This window comes from Oncorhynchus mykiss, chromosome 21 (genome assembly GCF_057628025.1).
Source record: "Oncorhynchus mykiss isolate SJ-2025 chromosome 21, ASM5762802v1, whole genome shotgun sequence".
NCBI classification, from domain to species: Eukaryota; Metazoa; Chordata; class Actinopteri; order Salmoniformes; family Salmonidae; genus Oncorhynchus; species Oncorhynchus mykiss.
The window spans coordinates 40,874,697-40,889,377 of record NC_143042.1 but is presented as its reverse complement, the minus strand read 5'-3'; the positions used below and the strand labels follow the sequence as shown (position 1 = coordinate 40,889,377).

Genomic DNA, 14,681 nt, shown 5'->3' with positions numbered 1-14,681 from the left:
GCAAGTTCTCCCACTTAAAAAGATGAGAGAGGCCTGTAATTTTCATCATAGGTACACTTCAACTATAACAGACAAAATGTTAAGAAACAATCCAGAAAATCACATTGTAGGATTTTTTATGAATTTATTTGCAAATTATGGTGGAAAATAAGTATTTGGTCACCTAAAAACAAGCAAGATTTCTGGCTCTCACAGACCTGTAACTTCTTCTTTAAGAGGCTCCTCCGTCCTCCACTTGTTACCTGTATTAATGGCACCTGTTTGAACTTGTTATCAGTATAAAAGACACCTGTCCACAACCTCAAACAGTCATTCTCCAAACTCCACTATGGCCAAGACCAAAGAGCTGTCAAAGGACACAAGAAACAAAATTGTAGTGAAAACCTCCTTCCATCAGCAAGGGCATTGAAGATGAAACGTGGCTGGGTCTTTCAGCATGACAATGATCCCAAACACAACAGCCCCAAAACATCACTGCTCTAGAGGAGATCTGCATGGAGGAATGGGCCAAAATACCAGCAACAGTGTGTGAAAACCTTGTGAAGACTTACAGAAAACGTTTGACCTCTGTCATTGCCAACAAAGGGTATATAACAAAGTATTGAGATAAACTTTTGTTATTGACAAAATACTTATTTTCCACCATAATTTGCAAATAAATTCATTAAAAATCCTACAATGTGATTTAAAAAAAAAAAATTATCTCATTTTGTCTGTCATAGTTGAAGTGTACCTATGATGAAAATTACAGGCCTCTCTCATCTTTTTAAGTGGGAGAACTTGCACAATTGGTGGCTGACTAAATACTTTTTTCCCCCACTGTATATATATTTTAGTTTTTTTTTGTTTTGTTTACTTGTTTGACATTTTACTGCATTGTTAGGAGCTAGTAACAAACATTTTGCTGCACCTGCTATAACATCTACCACATCTGTGTACACAACCAATAAACCTTGATTGGACTTGATTTTAACCTTAACTACCATGGCCAAGATGACGATTGAGTATCTCACTAAAATTTTATGGGACTCTGAAAATAATATTCAAACAAGCAGATCAATACACATGGAAAGAGGAAGAAAGATGGTCAAAATGTAAACATTAGTGGAGCCACATTATTAGGTTTGGAGGTAGCAGTGTGTTTGCTTGCAAAGAGCGATGCAGTAGCTAACTAACTGTAAATAAGTGACTTGTTCCTCACCACAGTTAACCAGCTAAAGTTATTCACAGTTAGTCAGCAACTGCTCAAACACAATTTTCCTATCTAGTGTAATGCTAGTGTAATGCTGTCCCAAACCAATGCCCCCTGATGATGATGTGAGGTGGCTCCAATTGTGACGGAATTCGCTTTCCATGTGAATTAAATGTATGGAAAAGTGCTGATCTTTGAAGGGGGAGATGAGGAGACTGGGAGGAGTGTGGCAGAAACCCAAATAAAAAATACTATATACTATGGATTGCTATAGTATTCACTGTAGTGTTTTTGCAGACTTTCTTTAGTATTCACTTGTGTCTTTGCAAACAAAAGGTAGCAAAGCACGAGTGAATACTGCAGGATTTACTTTAGTATACTGTAGTATGCTGTAGTATTTACTGTTAACTATAGAATAAATACTACAGTAAAAGAAAACTGTAGTATATACTTGAGTAATTACTGCAGTGTTTTTGCCAACATTACTGATATATTTACAATAGTGTTTTTGTTTTATTATCTTTGACATAGAAGTGGAGGCTTTTTTTGTTGCTCTTTTAGAAATGCTAAAAGAGCAAAATGTTCAACAACCTGTAGGTAGGTTGCACTGGAGTCAGAACGGATTGTTCAGAGCTTCTGCTCTTTTCTGTAACCTATAGGGCACACAATATATGGTCTATACTTGGCATGTACAGTTAGTTTCTCACTTCTTGGTGGAACAAATTGGGATATAGGGAAGGGGAATGGGCAGGTTATATGCAAATAAAATACTGTACTATTTAGTAAAAAAAAGTAGTGTTTTGCAGACATTACTGTAGTATTTACTGCAGAGTTTTTTTGCAGTTAATACTGCATTTTTTCTATAGTACTCTACAGTATTCTACAACATTCTATAGTACAGTATGTACTACATATGATCGAGGTATATTACAGTGTGTAGCATAGTATTCTACAGTATACTACAGAATTATATAGTAAGTACTGTAGTATTTTTTTCCTGTGGGCAGTCCCATGTGATTCGTTACTACTGACGTGGCTAATTTTGCATGGCTGTTCGTGCTCACTGTTGATTTCAAGGGATTGCATTGGTTTACAGGGAGAAATAATAAAAACACACTGCATGATGGAAGTTGGGAGTAAAATAAATGTGTTTGTTTGGTGTGCAGTCCACAAAGGTATACTGATTGATGGTGTGTTGTGGTGCATTACAACACAAAGTGATAGATCAAAGTAGTGGATTATGCAGGTAAATCTCCTGTGCTGTGACTGCATACAACATGGTGCCGGAGATCTGAAATCCTGCTTTTCTTGTAGGCCTACATCAAATGGAGGGATTTAGACTTTCATACACTTTAACAGCAGCAAGATATTGTTCATTGACAAGCAAATCGAGGTGTGTATACTTAGGCTGAAGGAAGCTCATACTGCCTTGCTAAGGCTGGACCCTAATTTACAGAATTCATATTCTGAACATTTTCACTCCTCTTCAGACCTCACCTATCACCTAAACTCTAAACCAGTCCATCGTCACCCATCCTCCTCAACCCTATACCCTTGTCTAGTCAAGCATCAAACTTGACAAGGTGAGGTCTGGGAGAGGTCTGAGGAGAAGGAATGACAATGTTTTTAATATGTATTCCATCCTAACTAGATCAATAATGTGGGCACTTTCTATACCTGAACTTTACCTGTTTCATTAAATGAGAAACGGATAACCTGCCTGAAGTGTTGCATGTTAATACAGCTATTTTTATTACTAAGCCACTAACTAAGACTGACATTCAACACACTCCTCAGCAGCTCTTCACTAATTGATGCCCATTAAAGGGTCTATGTTTAGAAACATTACTTGAACATAGTTTTGAGGTTGTCTAATTATTTTACTTCAAACAGGCTGTACATAAAGAGAATGCTCAGTAAACGTTCTGTTTATCCCATCTAGATAGAACATTTTAATTGATATAAGATGGAAGTTAAAGATGAGTTGGAAGGATAGGGGTTCTTAGTGTTTTGAGAGTGTTGAGTTAGAGCACAATAGTGTGGAGTCTCTCTTGCCACACCTCCACTACAGTCAAACTCTAATCTCTCTCAGTTCAAGGCACCTATGTGTACATAACTAATATACTTACTGTTTATACTGTATACAAGCATTTCTTAAAGTATGGGTCGCGACCCAAAGGATCTGTTAATGGTGTGTCGCAACGTAAATGTATAATTATATAATGAATTACTGGAATTGATTTGGCCAAGTGCAACTGCGCTCTCGGTTCAGTGCGCTCTCTGCTTATCAGCAGTCTGCTCAGTTTGGCAGCTGCGCGAGTGTGAGAGGGAGATGTCCGCGTTCTTCGCGGTTTACCGGATCTCTTCTGCAGTTTTCTTGAAGATCACTCCGCGACACACGCTGCGACGCGCTGTTAGCCACTGACTTGTCATTCCCACTCGCCGGTCACTCACCGCTGTCAAGAAATGGCCTCATGCTAGCTACGTGTTCTGACTGAGCTCAAGCGCAAATACAGTGATGACTTTTTGTCTCTTTCATATAAACTTTGAGAAATAACGAGGAGCGCCCACACTCTGTTTTGTGTGTGGAAGTGCTTAGTAATGAGTCTCTCAAAACGAACAAATTAATAAATCGACACATCCTGACCAAACATCCTTGCGCAACATGACTGTAAACCCAGGGAGTTCTTTCAGAATGGGGCCGAATGTTTCAGGAAACAGTGCTTCGAAAGTGTAAAAGTAAGTCAACTAGCATGGCATTGTTGTCATTTTATAACAGGTGAAATAAGCAGAAATAACGGAGTACTAACTCTCATAGTAGTAGATGTGAGTTTCTCTTTTAAACCATCCCCTGGCCTTGTAACGTTACAGAGGCAATAGCTAACGTTAGCCAAAGCAAGCTAACTAGCTACTGATAGTGCAACCCCAAGAAACAGTACAGATGTTGAAGAAATATCAGGCCTACTGTACATTTTACTGTAGATATTATTGTTGAAAACAAGTGTAGGTTGGATCTGTTGCTGTTACAAGTAATAATTTTCATTCTGAACTGGAATAAACTGATTGAAGCAAGATGCTTTTTGAGATAAACACTCACACAGTTCTGGGTTGCTCATCTGCAGCAGGAAACAGTCTCCTGCCTGACTGAGAAGTAGTAGATGTTCCCATCCAGTTTGACACCACACACAGTGGGGCAAAAAAGTATTTAGTCAGCCACCAATTGTGCAAGTTCTCCCACTTAAAAAGATGAGAGAGGCCTGCAATTTTCATCATAGGTACACTTCAACTATGACAGACAAAATGAGAAAAAGAAATCCAGAAAATCACATTGTATGATTTTTAATGAATTTATTTGCAAATGATGGTGGAAAATAAGTATTTGGTCAATAACAAAAGTGCATCTCAATACTTTGTTATATACCCTTTGTTGGCAATGACAGAGGTCAAACGTTTTCTGTAAGTCTTCACAAGGTTTTCACACACTGTTGCTGGTATTTTGGCCCATTCCTCCATGCAGATCTCCTCTAGAGCAGTGATGTTTTGGGGCTGTTGCTGATCAACACGGACTTTCAACTCCCTCCAAAGATTTTCTATGGGGTTGAGATCTGGAGACTGGCTAGGCCACTCCAGGACCATGAAATGCTTCTTACGAAGCCACTCCTTCGTTGCCCGGGCGGTGTGTTTGGGATCATTGTCATGCTGAAAGACCCAGCCACGTTTCATCTTCAATGCCCTTGCTGATGGAAGGAGGTTTTCACTCAAAATCTCACGATACATGGCCCCATTCATTCTTTCCTTTACACGGATCAGTCGTCCTGGTCCCTTTGCAGAAAAACAGTCCCAAAGCATGATGTTTCCACCCCCATGCTTCACAGTAGGTATGGTGTTCTTTGGATGCAACTCAGCATTCTTTGTCCTCCAAACACGACGAGTTGAGTTTTTACCAAAAAGTTATATTTTGGTTTCATATGACATTCTCCCAATCTTCTTCTGGATCATCCAAATGCTCTCTAGCAAACTTCAGACGGGCCTGGACATGTACTGCTAAAGTAGGGCGACACGTCTGGCACTGCAGGATTTGAGTCCCTGGCGGCGTAGTGTGTTACTGATGGTAGGCTTTGTTACTTTGGTCCCAGCTCTCTGCAGGTCATTCACTAGGTCTCACCGTGTGGTTCTGGGATTTTTGCTCACCTTTCTTGTGATCATTTTGACCCAACGGGGTGAGATCTTGCGTGGAGCCCCAGATCGAGGGAGATTATCAGTGGTCTTGTATGTCTTCCATTTCCTAATAATTGCTCCCACAGTTGATTTCTTCAAACCAAGCTGCTTACCTATTGCAGATTCAGTTTTCCCAGCCTGGTGCAGGTCTACAATTTTGTTTCTGGTGTCCTTTGACAGCTCGTTGGTCTTGGCCATAGTGGAGTTTGGAGTGTGACTGTTTGAGGTTGTGGACAGGTGTCTTTTATACTGATAACAAGTTCAAACAGGTGCCATTAATACAGGTAACGAGTGGAGGACAGAGGAGCCTCTTAAAGAAGAAGTTACAGGTCTGTGAGAGACAGAAATCTTGCTTGTTTTATAGGTGACTTATTTTCCACCATAATTTGCAAATAAATCCTACAATGTGATTTTCTGTATTTTTTTATCTTGTTTTGTCTGTCATAGTTGAAGTGTACCTATGATGAACAGGCCTCTCTCATGTTTTTAAGTGGGAGAACTTGCACAATTGGTGGCTGACTAAATACTTTTTTGCCCCACTGTATATATATTATCAAGAAACCTCAAAACGAATCCAATTAACAACCCAAATGGTACTGTGAAAGTAATCCAAATGCAATCTATATGTACTTTGAATGAATTTACAGAAGATATACTAAGAATGATATGTAGAACAGTAGATATATTAGATATACACTAGAATTCAGTGCATTAGGAAATTATACCGACCACTTGACTTTTTCCACATTTTGTTACTTTACAGTCTTATTCTAAAATTGATTTTTTTTCAAATCCCCCTCATCAATCTACACACCAATACCCCATTATGACGAAGCATAATACCCCATTATCCATCTTGACGAAGCATAAACCGTAATTTGGATTTTTTTGCAAAGTTATTAAAAATAAAACGTTGAAATATCACATTTAAGTATTCAGTATTCAGTATCACATTTAAGTATTCAGTACTTTTTTGAAGCACCTTACAGCGATTACAGCCTCAAGTCTTCTCGGGTATGACGCTACAAGCTTGACACACCAGTGTTTGGGGAGTTTCTCCCATTCTTCTCTGAAAATCCTATCAAGCTCTTTCAGGTTGGATAGAGAGCATCGCTGCACAGCTATTTTCAGGTCCCTCCAGAGATTTTCGATCGTGTTCAAGTCCGGGCTCTGGCTGGACCTCTCAAGGACATTCAGAGATGTCTCAATCCTGACTAGTCTCCCAGTCCCTGCAGCTGAAAAACATCCCCACAGCATGATACTGCCACCACCATGGTTCACCGTAGGGATGCTGCTAGGTTTCCTCCAGACATGGCGCATTCAGGCCAAAGAGTTCAATCTTGGTTTCATCAGACCAGAGAATCTTGTTTCTCATGGTCTGAGGGTCTTTAGATGCTTTTGGCAAATTCCAAGCGGGCTGTCATATGCCTTTTACTGAGGAGTGGCTTCCGGCTGGCCGCTCTTCCATAAAGGCCTGATTGGTGGAGTGCTGCAGAGATGGTAGTCCTTCTGGAAGATTCTCCCATCTACACGGATGAACTCTAGAGCTCTTTCAGAGGGACCATCGGTTTTTTAGTCACCTCCATGATCAAGGCCCTTCTCCCCCGATTGCTCAGTTTGGTCGGGCGGCCAGCTCTAGGAAGAGTCTTGGTGGTTCCAAACTTCTTCCATTTAAGAATGATGGCTGCCACTGCTCTTGGGGATCTTCAATGGTGCAGATTTTTTTGGGTACCCTTCCCCAGATCTGTGCCTCAACACAATCCTTCGACCTCATGGCTTGGTTTTTGCTCTGACATGCACTGTCCACTGTGGGACCTTATATAGACAAGTTGGTTTATTTCCAAATCATGTCCAATCAATTTAATTTACCACCGGTGGACTCCAATCAAGTTGTAGAAACATCTCAAGGATGATCAATGGAAACAGGATGCACCTGAGCTCAATTTCATAGCAAAGGGTCTGAATACTTATACAGGAAATACGTTTTTGTGTTTTTATAAATTTGCAAACATTTCTAAAAACCTTTTTTCGCTTTGCGGTTAGGGGGTATTGTGTGTAGATTGATGAGGGGGGGGGAAATAATAAGAATAAGGCTGCAATGTGACAAAATGCGGAAAAAATCAAGGGGTGTGAATACTTTCCGAAGGCACTGTAGGTTCAAACAAGAGCTTAGCATAACACAGTGATAATTCTGTGGCAGAACTCTGCGGCAGAGAAAAATTTAGAAGCCCAGAGGGTGAGAGGGCATAAGAGATGGGAGGAAAAACAGTTTGGTTCTCGATTTCTCCGAAAGAAAGAGCATAGTGTTACGTGAGGCTATGGTTAAGACTTCTGTGTGTGTCCTTATCCCAGGGATAATGCGACCTGTGGGGATACAAATTGAACTAGCTCGGAAGGAGAAAATGCCACGCTCAGCAGATAACCCTGACCTTTTGTAATAATGACAGCAAATCTTACCCTCCAAAATGCTCTAAAAATCCAGCCGGTCAGCTAATCAAGAGAGAATGTGTATCATATCATGGAACTGTATGTCCGAGTGTACAATGCGCTTCTTCTACTTGTGGCTGTTACTGTTTCAACTGAGATAGAATGAATTCTCCTGGTGAAGGACTTCATTGCCAATATTATGCAGATAAAATGCTCAATACCACAAGACACCACGTTGTACATCTTACTTTTACTCTTGTCGTTATCTTGTAACATAGGGGTTACTGGTTTTCCCACTGTTGTTTTACACAATGGTTGCATGCAGTGTTCTCTTCTAATTTCACGTCAGTTTAGCAGTATTAATGTATGTAGCCTGTAACTTCAATATTTCTTCTTAAAATGAAAATATCCTGGTACCCTTAAATCAAGCCACTTCAAAGCAAATCTTTAAGTCCTAATCTTCCTTGCATTTCAGGGTTTTGATAATGTTCTGAAATGTGGCAAAATCAACAATAACCGAGACACATTTTAATGCTGCCACCATTCACACTGTGACCTAACGACATCCAGCTAGATGACCATTCTGTGACTTCATCACATATCTCATGTCTACTTCCTGATTGACTGGGAATGTGCTGATTAGTATGTGTTAGTTCAGGGTGCATGATATGACCCTCCACTCCCCCTGTGAATAAGCAGGCTCCGGTGTCATATAGATTCTCTGTGGTTGTGATTTGGTTTCTCTCAAATAACTTCTGCTGACAAAAATTGAAACTTAAAAAATGTTAGGAAACACAGCAAAGGAATGGTCTATGCGACATTTTATGTTGGGTCTATGCATAATTTTATGTTGGTTACTTTGTATTATATTCAGGTATGTATGTATGTGTATGTAGTTGTTGTTGTTTCTTACTTGATTTGGAAGGAAGACTGGTATTGCAGAATTTGTCCTTTGTTCCAGATTCCATCCCACACACAATCTCGTTGCTTCGAATACAACTACAGTAGGCTATGACTTGCAAACCCAGAGGGGTGTACAATGAGGAAATAAGCACAACACCACAATATGGAAACAGATTGCAGACTTGGCTCTGTTCAAAGACTTTACATTTATTATAATTTTTTGGTCCAATTTATGTATTTCTCAAGATGGTTGACAGAACAAACAAACTAGTTCCAGAGCACTGACTCACACACATGTACACAAACTCACTCTTACTTTCTCTTTATTTTTGTCTGTCTCACACACATACACAAACACAGTCCACCTACACTCCAAATTGGGCCCATTGAGTGAAATCAATAGTTTTGTTGGCTCCATCTTTCCCCCGCAGGTCGCACAATCATCCTCTCCACTCATCACATGGATGAGGCCGACATCTTGGGAGACCGCATTGCCATTATCTCTCACGGCAAGATGTGTTGTTACGGCTCCTCCCTGTTCCTGAAAAAATACTTTGGCAGTGGCTACTACCTCACTCTGGTCAAGGCCGGAAATGAGCAAATTACCAACGAGCGCAGCGGAGTCAAGCAGGGCCAGGAGAAAGAGGTAAATGGAGTAGGGTGAAGATGGCCCTAGACACTGATCTTGGGTCAGTTTTGCATTTTAACATAGGTTAAAGGTTTGGAATAGGTGAGGGGAATCTGATCCTCAATCTGTACCTAGGGGAAACATCAGGAAACATCACACCAGACCAAGGTAAATACTAAAAAAACTGCTGCATTTTGCTGTCTGTTTTGGGACTATGACATTTTGTTCTCGTGTTGTATTGATAACAAATCAATATGATTGCTAATAACAGTTGAAATAACAAAATGAAAAATGGTTCTCTATTTAGGAAATGATGGAGCTGGGTGAACTCCACACATGACACTTTGGTATCGAAAATGACAGATAAGCAAGTGTTACCCAGCAAAAAAAATCCCAACTTTTGTTTCATTTTGATTGGCTATGAGTTTTCACCATAGTTTCATTTGGCCAATGTGAGCTAAACATGTAACTCTGGTGCATATTGATGTCTGATCCCACATTGGAAAACATCATGACACCAATCTATAATTCACCGATAATGATCATTTGTTTGACTTTTTGCATCTGGCGGGAAGCACTCCAATAGTAAGCTCTAAGACACATCAGCAACATTTGCCACACACTCCATTATCGACAAGATTCCTGTGACTTTCCAGAGTGAAAGTTGCCCTCCCCTGTAATGATCTGTGTTTAGTCTCCCCCAGCATGACAATTGGCAGACACCTCCGCACTGGATGATACTAATTGTCATGAGGGAGGGGGGGAACGAGTTTCTTGATCTAGCTCCTTGCAGTGCCTTGCACACGGTTTTAATCAATAGGAGCAAATTAACTAGATGCACCGATGCAAGCAGGGTTACAGCAATTACCATTAGTCTACAGGGCCTTTGTGGAGAGTGGAGTAATTTGTAAAAAAAAAGAAAAAAAAATCATAGTAAGAACAAACAAACACATTTTGCAAAGAGAGCCTTCATGCTCCCCCAAAATGACTTGCTACATCAGCCCACTGGTGCAGACAGCAGCTAAGCATAAGCCTTAGGACTTGGCCTGTAGTTCTCATAAAAACCTAATTTAATGCTGCCCATTCTGTCCGTTGACTGGAAAGTTGTGCCAATGCTACCATCCAGGTTTTCAAACTTGGGTCGCCTGCACCACTGTGTTATCACATTGAGCTAAATCTTAGGCTTTAGCTTGGGGTAGATAACACACGTCTTCAGGTCTCTGGCCAGGTTACTCATTATATATGGGATTTTGTATTTGCTAAATTAAATGAGTTCATATCATGAACTCATGATACGATGGTTGAGTGAATAATATGATACATGTGCGGTGTCCATATTAGGATAGCCTCAGTCTTAGTATGACTTCTTCCAATCTCAGCAGGCCTGCTGAGGCTGCCCTAATATGGGCAACTTATACAGTTTATGATGGTTTGTAGTGGATCCCCCTTACAACTTCTCGGTATATGGTAAGTACAGCATCTGTTGGTGCTGACAGCCAAACTTAGCTCTAATGAAACACTAACGAGTTGGATCACTGTGGTAATTCCATTAATATGAGATATGAGGGGAGAATTGTGGAGGTGATAATCAGTCTGAGAGCTCTACCGTAATGATGAATACTTTAACATTTCTCTCTAATAGGAGACGGATGAGCCCTTGAGGAGAACCAGTCTGGATGAAGGGATTGCAAGCCAGAACTGGAGCAACTCTGACCCCACAGGTAGAACCAGCAATAACACCACCTAATTTATCCATATTATATTTGGCTATATCCAAACTAATAATGTAATTGAATAAATGACTAGAAGTCCTACTGAGACTGAGGCTGTCCTAATATGAACACCATACATACATCATATTATTTGCTCAGCCAACATATCATGAGTTCATAATAGTGCTTTTTCAAGTACTCAAAGCACTTAAAGTGGAACTGAGAGAGTTTGAGCTTCTTTACAGATACAAAACAGACAATCATAATATCATTCAAAAATATCAAATTTGTATTTTATCCTACATAACCAATTATATAAGAGGTTTTAAAAATAGGTTATATTTGACTAAGCGTTTCATGACGTACACTAAGGCATTGTTGTCAGAGTAGATGGATGCAGTTCAATGCATGATATAATTCACCAATGCATTTCTTGGTAGTCCAAGAAATGGTACATTGTTTGCTGCCTCCATTCAGGATGCACTGTTTCAGTTTCATTGACTCAATATTTTGGACAAAAACAGACTAATTTAACTAAGGCTGGGAATGTCAATACAATCAAACTAGCAAAGGCAATGACTATAAGGCAGTCATAACGTGGCTCATGTCATTGGAGGAGTGGGTGCGTGACTGACTTTTCCCCTCATATCGTTCTTCGGTGTCTATACACAGCTAGAGATGCAGGTGTCATTTGGTTAGCTAGCAAGAACCTGAACGACTGTGTTATACAGTTAACATATCTCTTGCATTCGCAAATTCACTCTGGCTATCTACTCCGATATCAGAGCACTCTTGTCTGTGTGCCAGAGTGCAGAATAACTGATGAAATTATGAATGCGCAACAGCCACTGAATATGACCGGTGTCAGTAAACATAGGCAAAAAAGTAGTCACGAACGCTCTAGATAACATGTAAACAGTCTAACCAGCTCTGCTAGGGTGAGTAAAATGGTCAGTGAGATGTTCTCTCATTTGTGTCTGGAATTAGCAAGCTAGCCAACTTTAGCCAGTTAGCTTGGGTGCTTGGTTGGGACTAGGCAAGCTGCAGAAGGATGAGTAGGCTACAATTCCCCATCGTTTCAGTGTAATTTTTGACGGCCAACAAGAGGAAAAAGTTTGAGAGGGTTTATCTAATGTTCCTTACTGAGATTTTAGCTCATCTTGCTCAGGCTAGCATCAGTTGTTGATATTGTTGTTGTTGATGTGCATAACTGAGGGAGAGAGAGCCTACCTTTCATGGTTGTTTGATCAATAGGATTGTAAAGTTACCAAATGTAAGAGGACTCCCGGGGTGTTTACATATTTGCAGAAATCCATTCAGGTGTATTTTGTGGCTTTTGGCGAATGCGTTGTAATGATCTAAAGTCAAGCTGTTGCAACTGCCTGTAAACAAACAGTCCAGTTCTAAGTGAATGATGGCTTGCCCGTGTGGCAAATGGCTTGTTTGCATAAAGGCCTACTGTAGCTCTGATTGGCTATGGCGTATCGGTCTGCATGGACTCCAGTCCTGGACGGGACAAATGTTTTTTTTTTAGGTTTTATTTACTGCAGGATCTATTAATTGTCCAAACGCATGGCCGCTTTCCAACTCTATATTGCTAAAGAATTTTCAGAAAATGCCTTAGTATAAGTAATTCCCAAATTTTTTAAGAATTTATGAAAATGTGAAAATGACCATATCTAAGTGCTGGCTTGTCAGATATATATTTTTTAAGTGCCATATTCTTCCTGGGGTGAATATAAACATATTTTAATCAAATCTAATCTTGCTAAATGCTGTCAGTTCCACTTTAAAATTGGACGTTGTGGATCTCACCACCACACATCAGCTATCACAGGAAAGAGAGAAGAAGGAGGGGCTAAAAGTCTGACTGGCTGTAGAATGTCATGTCAGCAGTTGATTGTCTGCTCCTTTTCAGGTGACAGTGACATCTCTAAGTACTCTAGTCCTCTCTCTCCTCTCTCTCTCTCTCTCTCTCTCTCTCTCTCTCTCTCTCTCGCTCTCTCTCTCTCTCTCTGAGATCTGTGACACTAGCTAGTGGGTCTGATTTCCCAACCAGTCAGTTCTCTCTCTCTCTCTCTCTCTCTCTCTCTCTCTCTCTCGCTCTCTCGCTCTCTCTCTCTCTCTCTCTCTGATATCTGTGACACTAGCTAGTGGGTCTGATTTCCCAACCAGAGTCAGTTCTCTCTCTCTCGCTCGCTCTCTCTCTCTCTCTCTCTCTCTCTCTCTCTCTCTCAGAGATCTGTGACACTAGCTAGTCGGTCTGATTTCCCAACCAGAGTCAGTACTGACCAGAGGCCTAATCAGTAGTAGAGCAGCCTTGGTCTTTTAAATTCAATTTTTGACTTGGAATCATGATCAAGGATCAAAGCGATTGGATGTGGGACTGGATTGTACATATCATGTGGGAAAAAAGACTGGATTTCTATTGATGATGAGCGTAAGGGTGAGAGTGAGTGTGACGGTGGGAGTGAGGGTGAGTATGTATGAATATAATGACATGGCTTCATTTTAATCCATAACCAAACTACCTAAAACAACACAGCGTAACTTAAAAACACAGCGACCTTCCAAAGATATATTAAATCACATTCCCTCTATAGAATTGTCTGTGTATGTCATTTTTAGACTTAAACACAACACAGTTGTACATGACAAATATACAGTACAGCATGTGACAAATAAACTCAGCAAAAAAAGAAACATCCCCTTTTCAGGACCCTGTCTTTCAAAGATAATTCGTAAAAATCCAAATAACTTCACAGATCTTCATTGTAAAGGGTTTAAACACTGTCTCCCATGGTTGTTCAATGAACCATAAACAATTAATGAACATGCACCAGTCGAACGGTCGAAAAAAGAGCTTGCAGACGGTAGGCAATTAAGGTCACAGTTATGAAAACTTAGGATACTAAAGAGGTCTTTCTACTGAGTCTGAAAAACCCCACAAGAAAGATGCCCAGGGTCCCTGCTCATCTGCGTGAACGTGCCTTAGGCATGCTGCAAGGAGGCATGAGGACTGCAGATGTGACCAGGGCAATAAATTGCTGTGAGATGCCTAAGACAGTGCTACAGGGAGACAGGACGGACAGCTGATCGTCCTCGCAGTGGCAGACCACATGTAACAACACCTGCACAGAATCGGTATATACCTGAACATCACGCCTTCGGGACAGGTACAGGATGGCAACAAGGGGAAGACATTCTCCTCCCTCATGTGGTACCCTTCCTGCAGGCTCATCCTGACATGAGGCTCCAGCATGAAAATGCCACCAGCCATACTGCTTGTTCTGTGCGTGATTTCCTGCAAGACAGGAATGTCAGTGTTCTGCCATGGCCAGCGAAGAGCCCGGATCTCAATCCCATTGAGCACATCTTGGACCTGTTGGATCTGAGGGTGAGGGCTAGGGCCATTGCCCCCAGAAATGTCTGTGAACTTGCAGGTGCCTTGGTGGAAGAGAGGGGTAACATCTCAAAGCAAGAACTGGCAAATCTGGTGCAGTCCATGAGGAGGAGATGCACTGCAGTACTTAATGCAACTGTTGGCCACACCAGATTTATCACCACATCAAATGTATTTATATAGCCCTTCGTACATCAG

General features: G+C 40.8%; 1 protein-coding gene across 1 annotated transcript in view; it reads left to right on the top strand.

Moving 5' to 3' along the window:
• The window catches only part of LOC110500599 (phospholipid-transporting ATPase ABCA1), a 279,746-nt gene that overhangs the window by 121,768 nt on the left and 143,297 nt on the right, over positions 1 to 14,681 (top strand). Inside the window, exons 22-23 of the mRNA XM_090214665.1 lie at positions 9,172 to 9,386; positions 11,011 to 11,089. Of these exons, the coding sequence (XP_090070791.1) occupies positions 9,172 to 9,386; positions 11,011 to 11,089 (294 nt within the window). The remainder of the gene's footprint in view (positions 1 to 9,171; positions 9,387 to 11,010; positions 11,090 to 14,681) is intronic.